Source organism: Heptranchias perlo, chromosome 13 (genome assembly GCF_035084215.1).
Source record: "Heptranchias perlo isolate sHepPer1 chromosome 13, sHepPer1.hap1, whole genome shotgun sequence".
Classification (NCBI taxonomy): domain Eukaryota; kingdom Metazoa; phylum Chordata; class Chondrichthyes; order Hexanchiformes; family Hexanchidae; genus Heptranchias; species Heptranchias perlo.
Window position 1 is genome coordinate 20,582,660 of NC_090337.1, and position 20,963 is coordinate 20,603,622.

General features: G+C 41.0%; 1 protein-coding gene across 8 annotated transcripts in view; it reads left to right on the plus strand.

Annotated features, from left to right (window-relative positions):
- mecom (MDS1 and EVI1 complex locus) overlaps positions 1 to 20,963 on the plus strand; it is a 649,231-nt gene that overhangs the window by 537,622 nt on the left and 90,646 nt on the right. For all 8 annotated transcript variants that reach the window (XM_067995110.1, XM_067995114.1, XM_067995111.1 and 5 more), the window contains one exon: positions 19,264 to 19,366. In XM_067995110.1, coding sequence (XP_067851211.1) covers positions 19,264 to 19,366 — 103 coding nt within the window. The remainder of the gene's footprint in view (positions 1 to 19,263; positions 19,367 to 20,963) is intronic.

Genomic DNA, 20,963 nt, shown 5'->3' on the forward strand with positions numbered 1-20,963 from the left:
TGGATTCTATGGTTGTTATATAACCTATGTGATTGCTGTAATATTATTAGCATGTGTTTATTGGATTGTGTTCAGCTTTGTGCTCAAGTTCTGAAAAGACTTTTGCACCACTCCAGGAATAATCTTCCCAAGGCCTCCAAGCCTACTCATGGTTGCTAATGGTTTTCTTTCACATATCATATTTTATTCCTTTTTTTTGTTTAAGCAAAATTGTTAATTATTATTGGCTTTGTTTTATTGGTTAAGTGATGTAGTCACAACCACAGCTCATAGAATCTTAGATTTTTACAGTACAGAAGAGGGCCATGCAGCCTGCTGCACTTGTACTGACACTTTGAAAGAGCTATCCACTTGATCCCATTCACCTACCCCTTCCCCTTGCCTTTTTAAGTTTTCCTCTTTCAAATATTTATCCAATTCTCTTCTTTAAAAGCTATTATGAATTCTGCTTCCACCACTGTTTTTGGTAGGATAGTCCATGCAAGGAAAGGAGTGTCAGTTCCTTTAATGTTTCCTCGCTCCTGAGATGATTTTAGTGAATCTCTTCTGCACCCTTTCCGTGGCCTTCTTACCTTCCCTAAAGTAAAGTGCCCAAAACGTACTATTTGGTCTTCCCTTTGAAATGATGAGCCACAAGTCCACACAGAAACATTACACTGCCGAGGGAGGAGAGACCCTCTTGTTAACCAACAAATTTATTGTTAGCTAACTGCCATGCCTACCGTGATTTCAGACTCGATTGAGAATACGCTTGTGAGACGCAGTGCATCACCCCACACTGCTGGGCAGTGTTGGCGTAGTCAGCAGTGTACAGTAAGGACAGTGCAATCTTCATCACTTCTGCATCCTGTAGTAAAAATGACAAACCCTAATAAATAACATCTTCAAAAATACAAAATAATGATCAATAATGTGCACATGGGACACTGTAGCAGGGAATCGAAGGTAATCCAGTCCCATTAATTATCTTGATTCTCAATTGGCCAGCCTACTTTAATTCTCTGTTAAAGTACATAGGCTTGTATATTATTGATTAAGTGGACATCTTCTGTAATTAAAAATAAACATTGGGATACATCAGTATAGTAAGATTCTTACAATAGTATTGAGGGGATTGTACAGTCCACGCATTGATATAAAGTTTTGACTAAGCTTTCTGCATTTAGATTTCTTTTTTATATAATAACATTAAGCAGTTCATGTTCATGAGACATTTGGTCTATTTTAAACGCAATAACCGGATTCAGTTGTTCAGCAGGAGCTGTGTCAGTTTGTGAGCTATGTGGAGTATCGTTGCATTTCTTACACTAGGTACAGTCAAAGATTCACCATCATTTAGATTTGTAATTTTGCTATGAACAAGATACTCAATACAATGAGGTAAATATTAAGGCTTCAGGAATAAAAACAGAAAGCCCTGGAAATACATAGCAGTTCTCTTCTGAAAGAGAAAGGCAGGTTAGTTATTTTGAGAGTGACTCTTCATCAGACAGAGTTAAGCATTCATAGCCTCTCTCCCACTCATATGGTTATCCAGAGAGTTTCATCATTTAAAACCCAGCAAATTTGGTCCCTGAGTGAATAGAGATGTGACCAGCAGCAAAATACTTTTTTTTAAAATTGAGATGAGATATACCTGTCAATGTGTCTCCAGTGTCATACATGTATTGATTTCTACATCGCTGGTTAATGGGATCTTACAGCTTTAAAAGGATGGGGAGGAGGACAAGAAGCTAACCCAGCCCTCAATGGGGCTCCTGAGACTGAGTGAAAATGGAGGAAAACAAACATGTTTTCTCTGTTCTGAGATGCTGAGGTATTTTGGCAATGGGTAAGAAGAAGAATAAAGATACTACTCTTTAATATTGGATGGAGCTTATCTTATTGAGCAGCCTGTGCTTACAATCTGTTATTCATGCATTTTTATTCATTACAAACTGTATATTCAGTTGTGTAGGTTACCTCATGCTGATAGAATACAACCCATTTTAAAAGCAAATTTTGACCCCGACACTCAACCTTTAAAATTGCGAGATAACAGATGCCTTATTAACCCCAGTGTCCGACTGTTCTCAGTACAGTACTCAATTTGCTGTCTTCATGAACTGTTCCATTAGGTGATATCATGAGTTGAACAATGATGTGAGGCTCATGGCTCTACCTATGGAATTAGTAAAACAGAGTACTGATAGGGTGGCTGGGGGGGTGGGAGCGGGGCTGCGGTGGGGCAAGATAAATTTTCAAGGTAAATATTCAGTATTTGTTGTAATTTTAATGAGGAATTCATTACTTCATAAAGTTGGACATGTAAGTTGGGAGGGGGAATAGTCCATAAGTACAGAGGAAAATTAGTAGATCTCTTAGGTATAATATTTATCTGACACATAAGCGACAATGTCTTGAGTACTTTATGATATTGGGTCCACTTGTGGGATATATATGGTATCCAGTAGCCCTTGGACTCATTTCCTTTTTATAGTCCAGTTGCTGTTTGAACATCAGAACACAAGAAATAGGAGGAGGAGTAGGCCATACGGCCCCTCGAGCCTGCTCCGCCATTCAATAAGATCATGGCTGACCTTCGACCTCAACTCCATTTTCCCACCCGATCCCCTTTTCCCTTGATTCCCTCAGAGTCCAAAAATCTATCAATCTCAGTTTTGAATATAATCAATGACTGAGCATCCACAGCCCTCTGCGGTAGAGAATTCCAAATATTCACGACTCTCTGAGTGAAGAATTTCTTCCTCATCTCAATCCTAAATGTCTGACCCCTTATCCTAAGACTATGTCCCCTAGTTCTAGACTCTCCAGCCAGGGGAAACATCCTCTCAGCATCTACCCTGTCAAGCCCTCTTAGAATGTTCTATGTTTCAATGAGATCACCTCTCATTCTTCTAAACTCCAGAGAGTAAAGGCCCATTCTACTAAATCTTTCCTCATAGGACGACCCTCTCATCCCAGGAATCAATCTAGTGAACCTTTATTGCACCCCCTCTAAGACAAGAATATCCTTCCTTAGGTAAGGAGACCAAAACTGCACACATTACTCCAGGTGAGGTCTCACCAAAGTCCTGTACAATTGCAGCAAGACTTCCTTACTCTTGTACTCCAACCCTCTTGCAATAGTGCCAACATATCATTTGCCTTCCTAATTGCTTGTTGTACCTGCATTTAACTTTCTGTGTTTGGTATACGAGGACACCCAAAACCCTCTGAACACAACATTTAATAGTTGTTCACCATTTAAAAAAATTCAGTTTTTAAATTTTTTTCTACCAAAGTGAATAACCCCACATTTCCCCACATTATACTCCATCTGCCACCTTCTTGCCCATTCACTTAACCTGTCGATGTCCCTTTGTAGACTTTTTGCGTCCTCCTCATAGCTTACTTTCCCACCCAGCTTTGTATCGTCAGCAAACTGGATACATTACACTCGGTCCCTTCATCTAAGTCATTAATATAGATTGTAAATAGCTGAGGTCCAAGCACCGATCCCTGCGGCACCCCACTAGTTACAACCTGCCAACCCGTTTATTCCTATTCTCTGTTTGCTGTCCGTTAACCAATTTTGAATCCGTGCTAATATATTCCCCCCCAATCCCATGAGCCCAAATCTTGTGTAACAACCTCTTATGTGGCACCTTATCGAATGTATTTTGAAAATACAAATATACTACATCCACTGGTGCCCCCTTATCTACCCTGCAAGTTACACCCACAAAAAACTCCAATAGATTTGTCAAACACAATTTCCCTTTCATGAAACAGTGTTGACTCTGCCTAATCATATTATGATTTCCTAAGTGCCCTGTTAGTACGACCTTAATAATAGATCCTAGCATTTTCCCAACTACTGATGTCAGGCTAACTGGCCTATAGTTCCCTGTTTTCTCCCTCTCTCTTTTCTTGAATAGCAGGGTTACATTTGCTACCTTCCAATCCATGGGGACCGTTCCAGAATCTAGGGAATTGTGGAAGATCAAAACCAATGCATCCACTATCTCTGCAGTCACCTCTTTTAAAACCCTAGGATGTAGGCCATCAGATCTAGGGGATTTGTCGGCTTTCCGTTCCATTAATTTTTCTAAAACTTTTTCTTTACTAATCTTAACTACTTTACGTTCCTCCCTCTCATTAGACCCTTGGTTCCCCGCTATTTCCAATAAGTTTTTGTGTCTTCTACTGTGAAGACAGATACAAAATATTTGTTTAACGTCTCTGCCATTGCCTTATTCCCCCTTATAATTTCTCCTGTCTCTGCCTCTGAGGGACCCACGTTTACTTTTGCTAATTTCTTCCTTTTTATATACTTGTACAATCTACTTACATATTCCTTGCTAGTTTACTCTCACATACAATTTTCTCCCTCTTTATCAATTTCTTGGTTATCCTTTGCTAAAACCTTCCCAATCCTCATGCTTATTACTCTTTTTGGCAACATTGTTAGCCCCTTCTTTTAAAGTAATACTATCCTTAACTTCTCTAGTTAGTCATGGGTGGTATCTTTGCTTTTTTGAATAACAAGTAAAAAAAAAATACTTTTACAAACAAAACCAAGTTTTGGAGGCTAATTATTGATACTAAAAATAATATTCCGGGATACTTGCTGGGCAGGCATGGTGTCAGCCTGGCTGTAACAATTACCACGGTGCAATAGTATTAAGGAAACATCCTGAATGTTGTGCTTCACTCATTTTGTGATTCCCAATCAGTGGCCCTTCATTTGTTGCAATGGTAGTGCTGAGATGAAGTGTCCCTATCAGCGCACTTTCTAGGGAGGATTAGGAAACTTGACAGCTCATTTGTAAAATAGTTTTGCGGTACAATGATCATATAAAATGTCAAAATAGTTCAGATGAAAATCTCATCCAATTCATGTTACCCAACAGGTCCACAGGCCTGAACCAAATTGCAGAATAGATGGCTGAAGGGTGAATCGCTAAAATATGTGTGGCCCCTTATTAATTTTGGGTTTATGTGACTGAGTGGGCAACTGCATTGATTTTTTTAATCCTTACTCTCCCACCTACACAAACACACTGCTATCAGTTATTGATTGTTTATTTTCTTGTTGTAGTTCTTCTTGTTGTTTACTCAAAATACTTTTGGGAAGAAGTATATATATATATATATATATATATAATAATTCCCTTTAATCAGCCTCATGCATGTTTCATCCAAGTGAGGAAAGTGGCCAAAGTTTTACATAGAATTACATGGAACGTACAGCACAGAAACAGGCCATTCGGCCCAACTGGTTTATGCTCCACACGTGCCTCCTCCCACCTCTCTTCATTTATTTTTGTTAAATGTACAAATATTGTACAGGTGATACCACAGCTGTAAATACCGTGGGAAATATGAACTGGGGAAGAATAATGAAGTATATGTGAGAGTTGCAGTGTAATTATAATGTCTGATGCCAAAAAATACACAAGGGATGCTGAAAGAAAGCCAGCAATGGAATATTTAATAGTTGACTATAGCAGAGTGAACACTAGTCTTTTTAGATTGGAGAGAGTCTTCTAAAGTGCCCGACTGCTGAGGAACTGACTCAAGTGCCCCCTGCAGTTGTGTTTTTTTTCTCTGCCTCTTCCATCTGGGGCAAAGAAATGACAATTTGTGAATGGGCACCACTTGTCACCCACTGAACGTTTTCTTTGTGTGAGAGGCGTCTTTCAATATCAAGACCGAAACAGAGACACTTGATCAGTGGTGATTGTTAGCCCTTAATTATAATTACATGAGCTTGCCTGTTAAATTCAACACCGAGTATTGGTGTCTTAACATAGAAGGGGTGCGGCTGCTTGCAAGTACTCTTGGTAAGGTTAAGGCTAGCATAGATTTACATTACCAAGTGTCCTGCTGGATGAAGGCCAGGAGTGAGCCTCTTGTATGCACATATACACACAGACAGCTGCAAGTAGGAGGTCTTCAGATAAGGCTTGAAAATATTTGATAGTTATCTTGGGTAGTGTAGAGCTGTATTATTTCTTTGCAGCTGTGAGGTGATAAAAGCAAGCGATGGCACTTTGTGTGAGACTGGGAAGGGCCTTTAGCTTTCAATCTGATGTCAGACACCTATGTCTTGCTTCTGAAAAGACGCAAACAATCCCTCCTCGGTACAGCAGAAAATGCTTTATTATGAATATAGGACAAAGCCAGAATGGGACCTTTTTGTACTCCAGAATAAACACTGGTCTCCTTACTTTACCTTTCACACCTCCCGTTTAAAAAAAGAACAGAATGAAAGAAAAGTTTTAGTTCTGACTGGAAGCCTAGCAACCACCTTTCAATGCAAACAATGTGATAAACACACACCCCATTCTTTTTTTCTATGAAAAATGCTTAATAAATTGTATTTGCATTTTGTGATCATTTTTAGATACCATTTAATTAACTTCAATTTAGATCTAATTGGCATTGTTTAAGTTAATTCATTTTTAGTTTTTAGTTTTTCTCTTTCTTATATTAATAAGTTAAATGAAACTGAGATCAATGGCTATGGAAACAGTCGTGGCATGAGCCTTGGCACTGGTGATCGCACATTACACAATACCATATTAAGTGTGGTATTAATATGTGTTATCTCCATGCTTAAAATTCAATCATTGCAGCTTTTATTCCTTTATTAAATATTAATATTTTGTAGTGCCCTATCTTTCAGTGCTCCACACAAGGAATGGATCAGAAGTGCAGTGGCTGTTATGTTGACTGTAGTTATAATTGTAAACAATTTTACAACACCAAGTTATAGGATGTTGTGATTCTAGAATGCAAACAGTGTAGTGACAATAAACATTAGTAAGTATGAAGTCAATGGAAAAGGATAATCGGGAGAGGTGTATAACGGGCGGCTGATCCAATGTCGCCCGATTTACACTATTGCCCAAAGTTAAAATGTCCCCCATTGAGTCTACTATCTGGCAATTGCAGTGACTGAATTGTTTCACTTACCAGTGATCGCCAAGATAAGTATAGATGAGGAAGACTAATTGGCCCATCTAGCTCATCCTTTCATTGAAACCATTGGTCCCCCCAACACAACATCAAACTGCCTCTTCAATAATCCCAGAGTTGCTGCCTCCATTATCATCATTCTAGGTATTAATCATTCTTTACATGTGTTTTCTTGCATCAGTGCTTAACTTGCCTTTTATCAGTTTGTACAAATATCCTCCATGATGGATTAATTTAAAATGCTGCTCTGGATTTATCTTTTCTATTCCAATTAGTACCTTACATTGTCTGTATAAGACGCCCTCTGATTCATCTTCTTTCAAGGCCAAAGAGACTTAGTTTTTCTAGCCTTTCCTCTGACACTAGCGTTTTGATTTTAACTCCCCCAACCTGGCAGAAACCAGGCAAGGTTGGGGGGGTGGGGGTGGTGGGGGAGCAATTAAAATGGGGTGAGGGACTTACCCACTGTTTTCCCTTCCCGATCTGGCTGACTGCAAGAACACCCACCCCAAGCCGACAGGGCCCTCTTTAAATATGGAGATCGCGCTCCGCTGATGTAATCTATAGGTTCAACAATGCCTTCTTTGGTCTCACTGTCTATATGGACACCTGGTCTGAATCAGCCCTTTCACATTTCTGTCTCCTTCCTTTGGGAAGTAATTGTTTGGCCTGGTGACAGTTTTATATCATTCGTCACATTGCCTCTCCCTCTAGGAAAAGCACTCCGATTAAGGATGTCATGATAAAACAATACTCAATTCATCAAACAATAATGAACCCATGATAATCCCACAGCCCTTTTCCCATCTCATGATATGGTAATTATAAACACTGTGATTATTCAAAGGAACAATGTTGGGAACTTCTCTTCTCTGCACAACCACTAAAAGCACTAGATCAGGCTGTTTTTAGGATCTGGCTGACTTAAGATAAATCCAGACCTGATCCAAGGAGAATTGTATCCAAGCATAAAATTCCAGTGGAACAAACCACATCCCATACCCTCCCTTTGTATAGAATCCTAGATCCAAGCAAAACATTTCAATACAAAATCCTGATCCGAACACAACATTTTCACAGTTCCCTAATTCTTCAAATTTCAGCAATATTAAATATAGTCTCCCCACTGCCAAACATTGCTCGGTATTAGCAGCACGTTTTGGGCTGATCATTCTGGCATTATATAGCTGTTTTATTTTCGGTGTTTTGTGCCATTGGTGTTCAGGTTAGGTTGTCGCATGGATAATCATACAGCAGCAGAGATTTGCATGGTGAGTCTTTGCGTTTGAGGTTTATAGAACTATAGGGCTGGGTAGAGCATTCTCTGATGGAAGTAGTCCTGAATTTGCCAGGTTTGGACAGTATTTTGGACTGACGCAGAAAAACATGGAAAGTTTCCAAAGTTCAGCAGATCATGTGCAACCTGTGTGTTCTATGTGATTATTGTCCTTATGTACAGGTTAGATTTGTTCCATACATAATTACGCTGTTTAAAACTGCATGCGCCCACTTCCAACAGGTCAGATAAATCTAATTTTTAATCATTCCTTCTGTAGGTTCACCTGTAATAATATTCACCCGTGTTTAATTTTTAAAAATTGCTTTTGTGAGGATACCTCTTCAGCGGGGATATATCCAGTTTTAAACAATATTTATGTATAGAACAATTCTAACTATGATAAGGACAGTAATCACACAGAGCTGTATCACACTGAGTATGTGGGTTGCACATGATTTCCAATATTGGAACCTAGGCATAAGGCCAAATGCCCGGTTAAGCATCGTTATTACGTTTTCTACAGAAAGGTCCAGCTTGAGGTAATGTACCTCATTCTACTTCCATTCAGCATTAGGCAACAGTCACAGTAACTTTAAAATGAAACCCATGGATTTTCTTGTAATGATGCATTATTCTTATAATAACTGTGACTATTAATAAGATGATTATCATTAAATACATATTTTAAAAATCTAGTAAAATGCTGCCTGATGTAAATTTGCATTTACTACAGACCAATATTGGAAAAAAGGATTCTGGAGATAAAATTAAGAACTTTGAGACCACATACAGGCTGTTTGTCACACTGTGTGTTTCAATTCCACCAACAGCTGCTGGTTTTAATTTTGACCACTGCGTTAATTCACCCTCTGATGTTTACTCATTTAAAGGTGTTTTTCTTTAAAACAAGACACTTCAGTTCCCTGATCTCATTAGCATTAGAACAGTTAGGGCTCTGGGAACACTGTGGTGTACGTGTGTGTGTGTGTGTGTGTGTGTGTGTGTGCAGGCACCTCTTTTGCTGTGTTTATTTATTGTGAGGATTTACTGCATTTGTCTATTTATTTTACTATATATATTTGTGAATGTCTATTTTACTTCATATGTGTTTGTGTATTAATTACTGTATGAATTTACCATGTGTATTTTGTTGTGTATATGCTTTGTTCTGTGTATTTCATTATGTATATATGTTTTACTGTGCTTATTTTTCATTGTGGATATATGCTTATATATATGTTGTGTGTGTGCATAGTGTGCAGATATATCTCACAAGATAGGTTCAGATGAAAAAGGCCCTTGTGTCCATTTGATCTCATGCTTAGAATCATAGAATCATGGAAAGGTCACAGCACGGAAGGAGGCCATTCGACCCATCGAGTCCACGCCGGCTCTATGCACGAGCAGTCCAGCTAGTCCCACTCACCCGCCCTATCCCCGTAGCCCTGCACATTTTTTCATTTCAAGTACTTATCCAGTTCCCATTTGATGGCCGTGATTGAATCTGCCTCCACCACTCCCTCGGGCAGTGCAGTCCAGATCCCAACCACTCGCTGCGTAAAAAAGTTTTACCTCATGTCACCTTTGGTTCTTTTGCCAATCACCTTAAATCTATGTCCTCTGGTTCTTGATCAATTCTGTATCCATGTTACCATTGACCCCTTTATTCCAAGGGCTGCAATCTTAATAGCAAGCCTACCATGTGGCACTTTATCAAATGCTTTTTGAAAATCCATATTCACCACATCAACTGCATTGCCCTCATCTACCCTCTCTGTTACCTCATCAAAAAACTCTATCAAGTTAGTTAAACATGCTTTGCCTTTAACAAATACGTGCTGGCTTTACCTAATCAATCCATTCTCGTCCAAGTGACTGTTAATTCTGTCCCGGATTATCGTTTCCAAAAGTTTCCCCACCGCAGAGGTTAAAGTGACTGGCCTATAGTTGCTGGGTTTATCTTTACACCCTTTTTTGAACAAGGGTGTAACATTTGCAATTCTCCTGTCCTCTGGCACCACCCCCGTATCTAAGGATGTCTGGAAGATTGTGGCCAGTACCTCTGCAATTTCCCCCCTTACTTCCCTCAGCATCCTAGGGTGCATCTCATCCAGACCAGGTGACTTATCCATTTTAAGTACAGCTAGCCTTTCTAGTACCTCTTCTTTCTCAATTTTTAGCCCATCCAGTATCTTAACTATATCTTCCTTTACCGAGACTCTGGCAACATCTTCTTCTTTGGTAAACAGTGATGCAAAGTACTCATTTAATACCTCAGCCATGCCCACTGCCTCCATGAGTAGATCTCCTTTACGGTCCCTAATCAGCCCCACCCCTCCTCTTACTACCCGTTTACTGTTAACATGTCTGTAGGAGACTTTTGGATTCCCTTTTACGTTATCCGCTAGTCTATTCTCATACTCTCTCTTTGCCCCTCTTATTTCCTTTTTCACTTTCCCTCTGAACATTCTATATTCTGCCTGGTTCTCACTTGTGTTATCAACCTAACATCTGGTGTACGGCCCCTTTTTCCGCTTCATCTTACTCACTATCTCTTTTCTCATCCAGCGAGTTCTGGCTTTAGTTGCCCTACCTTTCTCCCTCATTGGAATGTACCTTGTCAGTACCTGAATCATTTCCTCTTTAAAGGCCTCCCAACTGCTCAATTATAGTTTTACCTGCCAATTTTTGATTCCAATTTACCCGGGCCAGATCTGTTCTCATCCCAGTGAAATTGGCCCTCCTCCAATTAAGTATTAACTTTAGAGTGGTCAGAGTCCTTTTCCATAGCTATACTAAACCTTATGATACTATGATCACTGCTCCCTAAATGCTCCCCCACTGACACTTGCTCCATTTGGCCCGTCTCATTTCCCAAAACCAAGTCCAGCAATGCCTCCTTCCTCGTTGGGCCGGAAAAGTACTGGGGGTCAACATTTCAAAAATTCCTCCACTTCTTTGCCCCTTATGTTATTGTTATCCCAGTCTATATTAGGATACTTGAAGTCCCCAGTTATCACTACTGTATGGCTTTTGCACCTCTCTGTAATTTCCCTGCAAATTTGCTCCTCTATATCCTTCCCACTAGTTGGTGGCCTTTAGAATACACCCAGTAGTGTAATGGCACCTCTGTTGTTCCTTAATTCTAACCAAATAGATTCTGTCCTTGACCCCTTCAGGACATCCTCTCTCTCCAGCACTGCAATATTCTCCTTAATCAATACTGCCACCCCACCTCCTTTCTTTCCTTCCCTATCTTTTCTGAACACTTTGTATCCAGGAATATTTAGTACCCAATCCTGCCCTTCTTTGAGCCAGGTCTCTGTTACCGCCACAACATCATAATCCCGTGTGGCTAATTGCACCTGCAGCTCACCAACCTTGTTTACCATGCTTCACGCGTTCACACACATGCACCGCAAAACCGTCTTAGACTTTCTTGTATTCCCTCTTAGTCTGACCCAACCTAATACCTTACTATTTCTTACTCTAGGGCTATCCTTCTCTCCTGATCCTTCGTGCCCCTTGTTTCCCCTTTCCAATGTTACATCCTGGTGCCCATCCCCCTGCCAAATTAGTTTAAACCCCCCCCCCCTCACAATACTAGCGAACCTCCCTGTGAGGACATTGGTCCCAGCTCCGTTGACGTGCAACCCGTCCGGCCAGAACTGGTCCCAATGCCCCAGGAATCTGAAGCCCTCCCTCCTGCACCATCTCTCCAGCCACGCATTCATCTGCTCTATCCTCCTATTTCTATACTCGCTAGCATGGGAACCAGGAGTAATCCGGAGATTACTTCCTTTTGAGGTCCTGCTTGTAAATTTCTTCCCTAACTGCTTAAACTCTGCCTGCAGGACCTCATCCCTCTTTCTACCTATGTCGTTGGTACCGATATGGACCACAATCTTTAGCTGTTCACCCTCCCCCTCCAGAATGTTCTGCAGCCGCTCAGTGACATCCTTTACCCTGGCACCAGGGAGACAACATACCATCCTGGAATCACGTCTGCAGCCGCAGAAACGCCTGTTTGCTCCCCTAACTATGGAATCGCCTATCACTATTGCTCTCCTGACCTTTCTCCTCCTCCCCCCCACCCCCGTACAGCTGAGCAACCCAAGGTACTATGGTCTTGGCTCTGGCTGCACTCCGCAGAGGAACCCTCTCCCCCACCAGTATTCAGAACTGAATACTGGTTAGAGAGTGAGGTGCCCTCAGGGAACTCCTGCACTACCTGCCTGGTCCTCCTTGTCTGTCTGTCAATCATCCAGTCCCCCTCTGCCTGCACTTTCTTAAGCTGTGGGGTGACCACCTCCTGAAATAAACCACGTAGCTCTCACCCTCGCGGATGCTTGATCTCATTCTTCCTGAATATCAGCCTTACTATCTAACATTAATATCCACATGGCCCTGTAGACAGGACCTTGGTTTAATATGTTGTCTGAAAGGAATGTCATAATTACATAAAACATGTACAAACACAGACAACTGTAAAGCACACACATTCAGGTCCTGTTGTGGAGCTACCAACTGAGCCAAGTTCACACTTTGGCCCTGAAATTGTGCAGGGGTTCTTCCAGTCTCCCACTATAACTCCAGCGGAACCGCCCACCCCCCCGCCCACCCAAAGAAATGGTGTAACATAGAAAAAAACATAGAAAATAGGAGCAGAAATAGGCCATTCGGCCCTTCGAACCTGCTGAACGGCTGAAAATGCCTAGACCAGGAATGACTCCCTCCGCCTCTTGTGCTATGTTGTGAGGTAGTTCTAAGTCCCATGATGTACATTGTGCGCTCTTTCTCCTTATACAGATGTGCTTTGTACTGAAATATCAGATTTACCTGTGCATAACAATGCAGAAGCCCCAGCCCAGAAAGGGCTACATTATCTTACGCATGAGGCCACCTGGGTCTACAGGAGCTTTTTAGCAATTTAAAGAGTCCTTCTGCAAGCAAACTGTTCTGTGATTCTGTGCATTACTCAAACTCGGCAATGCCTTGTTCGATTTTTTTTATTTTCCCCTTTATTTTTTAGTAACTATATAATAGAAAATATGTATTCTGAGAGCTTCGTAGGAAGTTGAAAGTATTAGACGGTCCTGAGTAACCCTTTCACACCCACACTGATTACTACATCTGATTTAACATGGTTAGTGGAGCAAAGGTCTGCACACCAATTGGATGAGATCGGTTTCAGCGTCCCAAATGCAGACGCTGAACGAAATGCCGCCATTTCTGATGTGCTCCTGTTGCCATGTTACAGAATGATTGGCTTGGTCATTCGTTTGTGCAAATGCCAGCTAACCACAACACCCTAGAGACATTTTGTTTTACTAGTTTTGAGCAGTGCTCGTGCTCATTAAATCAAGGACAACAGTTGGGTACTGGCTTGTTACCATGGTTTCACAATCGGCAAACTGATCGCGTAGCGCAGTAAGTGTCAAAGTTGCTTGTGATTTAAGCAGTCAGGCCACCCGTCTGTCACCCTGTCTTGTGACTTTAAACTGAAGCCTCTAATGATTTGCGCTTTATTCACAAGTTTATGTATGTAAGTATGCACATGAATGTTTAGATATCTATGTGTGTCTCTGTGTATCTACATACATATGTATGTAGGCATTTGTTTATTTTTCTTAACCAATTGAAGTTTGAATGGAGGTACTTGCTTCCCTGTGATTTGGAGTTGATGAAATGTATGTAATTACCAACTTTGTTTCAGTAGCTCTCACTAATTACCTTATCATATCAGTGTTTTCACCACACCACCAGTTGTGTGAGAATGGGGACCGGGGGATGGTGGGGGGGGGTGTTGGTAGGGGAGGGCAGGAGGGGAGGGGTTTTCAGCACTTTTTCAGCATTAAGACATTTTGCACTAGAGAAGCGCAGCAATATTTGTACCTGTAGAGTTCCACCAATTTTGCTGTAAATGGGATAGGACAATGGCCAATTCATATTAACTCTTTAGAGCACTTTCAAAATGTCCTGCGCATCTTTTGTGGCTCGCATACCTGCCAAAAGGATGTCGTCTAATAATAAGGACCATTATTACAATCCCATCCAGCACCAATGGACTGATTTACATTTATATTCAAGAAATAAATGCACAAAAATATTGCACTTGTTACATTATTGATGGCGGTGCAAGAAATGATACAACCTGACAGATAAACTCAAGAATGCTTTTCACTTTCAGATTTTTTTTTTACTGTTCTCCTGCGTGAATCTAAGTCACTCTCGATTGTGTTTTTTTTTAAATGCCTGTTGAATAGTCTCATGACCCTCTCCTAGGTGTACAGGGCTCCTGCCAATCCTCTGTACAATGCAAGGCCTGACTCCTACCAGCTTCTGACTATCTTTACAGTTCAGAGATCTGAGGGCATATCAGAAAATGATAAAGCACCAAGTATAAGCTGGAACCGCAGAGCCGCTCAGTGACACCATTGGCTCGAGAAGTAAAGTCGTCCTTTCTTTTCCTGTACGTCCAGCACATCCTCACGCAGACCGTTACTGGCCGCTGGTATAAGTGGGAAAAGTATTTTATCTAAAAGTATATGTAGGGCCGTGACCACTAATGTATGTTGCAGCAAAAACAATTATTTAATAAACAGCAGGACTTTAACTGAACATTTAGACAAACTATTGAGTGTGTGCAAGGGAGCAAATCACAAGCTCAGACTTGATCCAATCGACAGAACAAACCCAGACCTGATCCAATATGCAATATAGTCTTCAGCCATCAAGTTTCTACTCACGCCTGACCCAGTAAAATAGTACATATCCCAGTCCAACAGAGGACTGAAATCCATGAATCAGTACAGCTGGAAGTGCTGTGTTGCTGTAAGGTGTTGATTTTGATTTTTTTTAAAAATTAACTAATATATCAAATTGCTTTTTTATTTTGCATACTACACAGATGAAGGGAATTTCATTGTGACCACGTTGATGTGGATTCTGTTTTTGGGTGTGGGATCACATTTACCCACTGTTGAGACTAGGAAAGTGAAGCATTTATTTGGAGCCCTGTGACACTATTTGGACAGTTGTGAGATTATGGCATGATTTTATCTCAGAGCCAGGAACCCAGCACATCCTTAGGTATTCGCGTGGGGAACCCGGAAGCCAAATGAGTGCATCGCAATCTGCGATCGCAACTCAATTGAAGGTAAGTATTTGAGCTTCCGGGTTTCCCACATGTAGACAGCTAGATTGACAGGCTGACCTCCTGTCGGAAGAGAAAAGAGCCGTGAATCAGAGAGGGGGGAGGAGGGAGAAAGATCATGGGCCTTGGAAGAAATTGGAGGGGTGGGGGTAGGTGAGGGGACGTGAATGACATCGGGTGGGCCTACAGGACTCTGTAAATAAAATGACCCTGTTATTAACTGTTAGGAGCAATATTCCTCCAGTTCCATTAGTATTATCTCAGTTAACTTCCTGGAAAGTTGAAAGGTTTACAATTACTCATTACCTCTGTCAGCACATGTGAGCACAGTCACATTTATTAACAGAGCAGGCCGCCTGATCTACTTCAAATGTGTAAATTATATACCATGTAAATCTACAGCCCTTATATCTTATCTATTTAATACTGGGTGTGGGGAGAGTTTTTTTAAAACTCATTCTCGGGATGTGGGCATCACTGGCAAGGTCGGCATTTATTGCCCATCCCTGATACAACCGAATGGTTTACTAGGCCATTTCAGAGAGCAGCTAAGAGTCATACATGTTGATCTGGGACTGGAGTCACATATAGGCCAGACCGAGTAAGGTCAGCAGGTTTCCTTCCCTAAAAGACATTTGTGAACCAGTTGCGTTTTATCGACAATCCGACAGCTTCATGGTCACTTTTACTGATACCAGGATTTTATTTCCAGGTTTTTAAAACTGAATTCAAATTCTCAAACTGCCACGTGGGATTTGAATTTACATTCTCTGGAGTATTAGTCCAGGCCTCTGAATTACTAGTCCAGTAACATAATCACTACACCACCACCAGCACATTTCACGAATCCCTTGAGTACTGAGAGAACATTTCCATTTTCAGGGATTAATGCTCCATTATACAGTATCTGGAAACATTTTTCTCTTGTACCTTTTTTGCTCCAGTTCTTATCTTGCCATGCACAATGCAACACAATCTATCACCTGCAGGAAACAAAGAAAATGAGAGTTTTGACGGTAGAGGGGGAGGGAAGCGAACTTCAGCATGGTGAATTTTGAAAAATTTGACCAGGAACTCAAAGATGCAATTGATTGGGTGTGTTAGTCAACTCAAAAATCCTCAGCAGCCCCACTAGTTATTGATCACATTTCAGGGTGTTTAACACAGATCATAACCCCCTGACCCCCTAGCCTTATCGCTAGATCTAGGTTCCTCTCTACCAAGAAAGGTCTCTCACCCCAAAACCCTTAATATATAGTGCTATCAAAATGTACAGAACTATGGAAGATTCTACATCTATGCATCTTCAAGTAGCATGTAACATAACCTATTACAAACCATAAACTGATTGTATTAGTAACAGTAGGTGGAGAGAGTTAACTGTGGGAGTGGAAGGAGCGTAGGTCTCTCCAGGAAAAAAGTGAGTTGTAGAAGTTATAAGTGGAGGTTTGATTCTGGACCACTTAGAACCTGTTATTTCTTTATCGATAAAGCAGGGTGGAGAATTGTACAGAGAATATTTCTTGTTTTGTTGCATCCTTGGAATGAACTGAACCTTTTTGTTTATACTTGGTGATTTTGTTGGCTTAACTTGGTTTTAGCATTCTTGTGCTTTCACCTCTGTGTACATTGCTGAATTATCCTATATTTCAGTTTAGGTCTCAACACACGGATGGAAAGGGAAATCCAGAAGGTCTGAAAAAGACAGCAGCTTTACAAAGTGTTCTAAGTAGACGATGGAATTCGATTTTGGAAAAAACAAAGGGAATTTGAGCTCTTGGCATCAAATGGAAGTTCAGTTCCCTCCCTTATTAAAACTGCCTTCCCATAATAGGGAGAGAGGGTGTTTTCTTAGCTTACAGAGAGCCTGTTGTCAGTTAACATAGTAAAACCGAATCCACATCTTTCTAGCAATGGGACCCTCACTTCAAAAATTCTATCGCTCTTGAATTGAGCAGCTTGTCATGTTAAGGGATCCCTGGTTGCAAGGAGCCACCTAGTGGTTAACTGCATAAACTTCACCCTTTAATTTCCACCATCACAACAGAAATCTGTAAAAGGGACATATTGATGAAGTTTCAGGGAAGCAAAACTACCAAATATAGGCCACTCCACTTAATTCCATACAAAAGCCCTTCCCCGTCCTCCGTGGCACAGGTTTGTGTCGTGGTGGGCACTAAATCTGCTACAGTGCCAACTTCATAATACACTTTTTGTTGTTTATTATTTTTAATTAAAAATGTTATGAATTTGTCCAGAAATGGGAGAGGGGGATGGGTGGTGGATGTTACGAGGAATAGGCACATACTGATGGTGTTTCTGCCCATGTATTTATTTGTTAAACCCAGTGAAATGTGTTAAATGTGTAGTTGGCAAAGCCTTGTTGAATATAATCCTGTCAGTTACATCTGTTTGACTTACTGCTGGATGAGATCAGTAATTCCAGATTTCAGATTGGTTCAGGTTCGCAGTGTAGGTGGATCACTTATCCCTGCTGATAAAATGTTCAGATTGCAAAGGTTTCAGAGGATTTCCTCAGTTCTATACTTCATGCCTTTATTTTTTACTTACTTTTATTTTTTGTTGTTATTTATTTTATAACATGTTTGATATCCGCAGCTCTGTTTTACACAGAGAACTGTAAAATGGATAAAATAAGGTTTATCGTGCAGCCTGTTTCTTCAGTAGAAATAATGAGATTCAAAACATATCCATCAGCATCTGACAAAATAAAAGTCGGGTTGATATTTTGGGTAGAGATCCTTCATCATAACTGGAAATGAGCTGATGGATAGGTTGTAAATGTTTCCAAACCTACGGCCTATAAACTCTACAGGGGATGGGTGTTGGCGTAAGGATGCGTTTGCCCGTGGCCTCCGCTGCTGACCCTGCTGAAGTTCATGAGGTCAGGGGGTGTGGCCATGAGTAGCTGGTCTTTGGTGGCTTAGGGGCTCATCTGGAGCACTTTCCCGCCAAAGAGGCTAGAAATACCGGCCAAAACTTGCCAGGCTTGGGGGGGAGGGGTTTGGGGGGTTGGTTGGTTTTGGGTCCCCCCTCTCAGAAAAGGAAAGAGACTGACTCACGTGTCAGGGTCACTTGTAATATTTTTAAAAATACTTCTGCCTCGTGTTTAGGGATCCAGGCTCTAATCCCGACCTGGACCCCCAGGTGGGCCCCACATTCACTCCTGTCAGCAAAGTATGCCTGATGAGACCAGGCATATTTACATATATTATATACAAAGACAGTATCATCACATAAAGCAATGTGTATGTATACAATCTACGGTCTTATCTCTGTTATGTATTATGTATGGAGGTGCTGCTGATCCTGCGCAGCAGAGCTCATCAATATAAACTCATGAAGCACCCACCCAGTGATGGCATGGCAATCCTTCTCTGTACCTCATAAAGGTCTCCATTTTGATACTAAAATATTCTGCATTTGAAATGTTTAGAAATGTCTGTTTGTTGTTTTGGATGTTATGTGAAGCATTATGAGGTGGATTTTCAACATGCTGTCCAGACAGAAATCTGACATTGCAGATCGGCCACCCGTTTTAGAAACCCCCTCACTTTCATTTCCACTGATATCTTTGGACATGAAAATCAGGAAGTGGGGTTGGGGGAGGGGGGTTCTATAATAGGTGGTTGATCCGCAGCGTCAGTTTTACACTCGGGCATCAAGTTGAAAATTTACCCCATGGAACTTGAAAGGCTGGATTAGATGCAGCGTCAGAGCTGAGTGACAACAGATGAGTGTTGTTTGGCAAAAGCATCCTCCAGCCTGTCTCACACTCAGATGTCACATCACAAACCAATCCTGTTTTTCATACTTAGTACAACTGTTTTTTTTCATTCAGATTTTTTACAGAATTATACGAGACATTAGCCCTGGGGAGGAGCTCTTAGTGTTGATGAAGAGTGGAGGCTACTCACAAGAAACAATGGCTCCAGAGATACACGGTGGGTAACTGTATCACTGCCGTGAACTCCTTGAACTGCTGCCAGTGTGGCTGCATTTTGTGTTGTAACACAACTCCCAGTCTGTCAAAAGCACATGTCCTGGCCAGGTCTCACACACACATATTCAATGTTTTCCACCCAATCGTGGTCAGCGAAGCTGTTCACTGACATGAAATATCACTGTGCAGTTGCAAAACAGTGCCAATGTTTACAGATGTTTACAAACAGTATTTATTTCATGATTTGAGAACATTTTCGAAAGTGAAAAGTTTGTCTAAACGCAACAACATTGAGGCTTCATCAAGTTGGGATTGTCTGGCTCCCAATATGATGTCATCCTGTTGCCGCATTGCAATGACCAAATTTTATTAATGCATTATCTGTTCCATAAGTGATTATCTTCAGCTCTTAAATGACGTAATGATTCTCTTGAAAAGCTTGGGCCAGACTGAGATTATTGTTTTATAAAGATTAAACACTTACCATTAACTTCCATTATTCTTTCCTGGGATTTGTTAAGTGAGTTGTTAGTATTAATCTCATATGTTTTTCTGCTTTTATAAATAGTTCAGCATTTTCGTTGTGCCAGATACTGGTTTAAAAAAAAAGTATTTTGAGAGAAGAATAATGATGCTTCTTGGAATCCGAACCTCCTCAGTGAGATACAGTGAAGAGATTTTATTTCAGTAGTCTGGGACAGTCTGTGCATTTATAACAGGGGGAGGGGGTGCCGTCCTGCTCGCTGTTGTCGGAGTTGAAGTGAATTTATTTGTCCACTCGGAAAACGACACAAAGTTTATGGTGTCCGAAGGGGCGAAACTCTAAAGCGCGTGACTCAACTGTGGCGGAACATCTTGTCCCTGAGTAGAGTGATCCCAGTTATGTGGAAACAGTGAGGTGCTCATGCCAGTTGTGGCTGCTTTCCTTCTTTGTTCTCCCAATGGCCGGGACTGCGTGTCCCTTTTGAAGTTCCATGCGGTTGGATTAAAATATTACTCTTGTGCCTGAAGTTGCATTTTAAATACCCTGTACTCCAGTGATGAAAACAGAAGATTAATTATCAAGCATTTGGCAGTTTGCATGCATTGCTGACACAATACACTCAGTTGGTCTATTCTCTTCTTCATAAGAAACATTCTTGGAGATATTAAAGGCCATGAGCCATTGATCCTGGCAGTGACTGCTTGTTTTGTAAGTAGCTGTGTGTAATAAATTGACTTCCTTCCCATTGTTACTATATGAAGTCACCGTTTTCTTATTAGATGTGCATTTTTTTGAGTGGGTCAAATTAATTTCTCATTGTGTAAGAAAATGTCTTTGGAACTGCACTTTGAACGAAAAGCAATTTTGACCATGAAAGAACAAAAAAAAACTCTGCAATAAAAGACACTTATAACTGTGTACAGGAGACCGAAACCCCAAATCTGTTTATAATCATGTTTTGGCAAAGAAAATATCAGCAATTTATTACAAAAAGGCAAGGGCTGGGTGGTACAGTTTGCTAGGACGTTAGTCTGAATAATTGGCTCTCTTCTCTAGGGAGCTGCTTGAATCTGGACTGGGAAAAGCCAATGCAGGTCTTCTCTGACTGATAGAA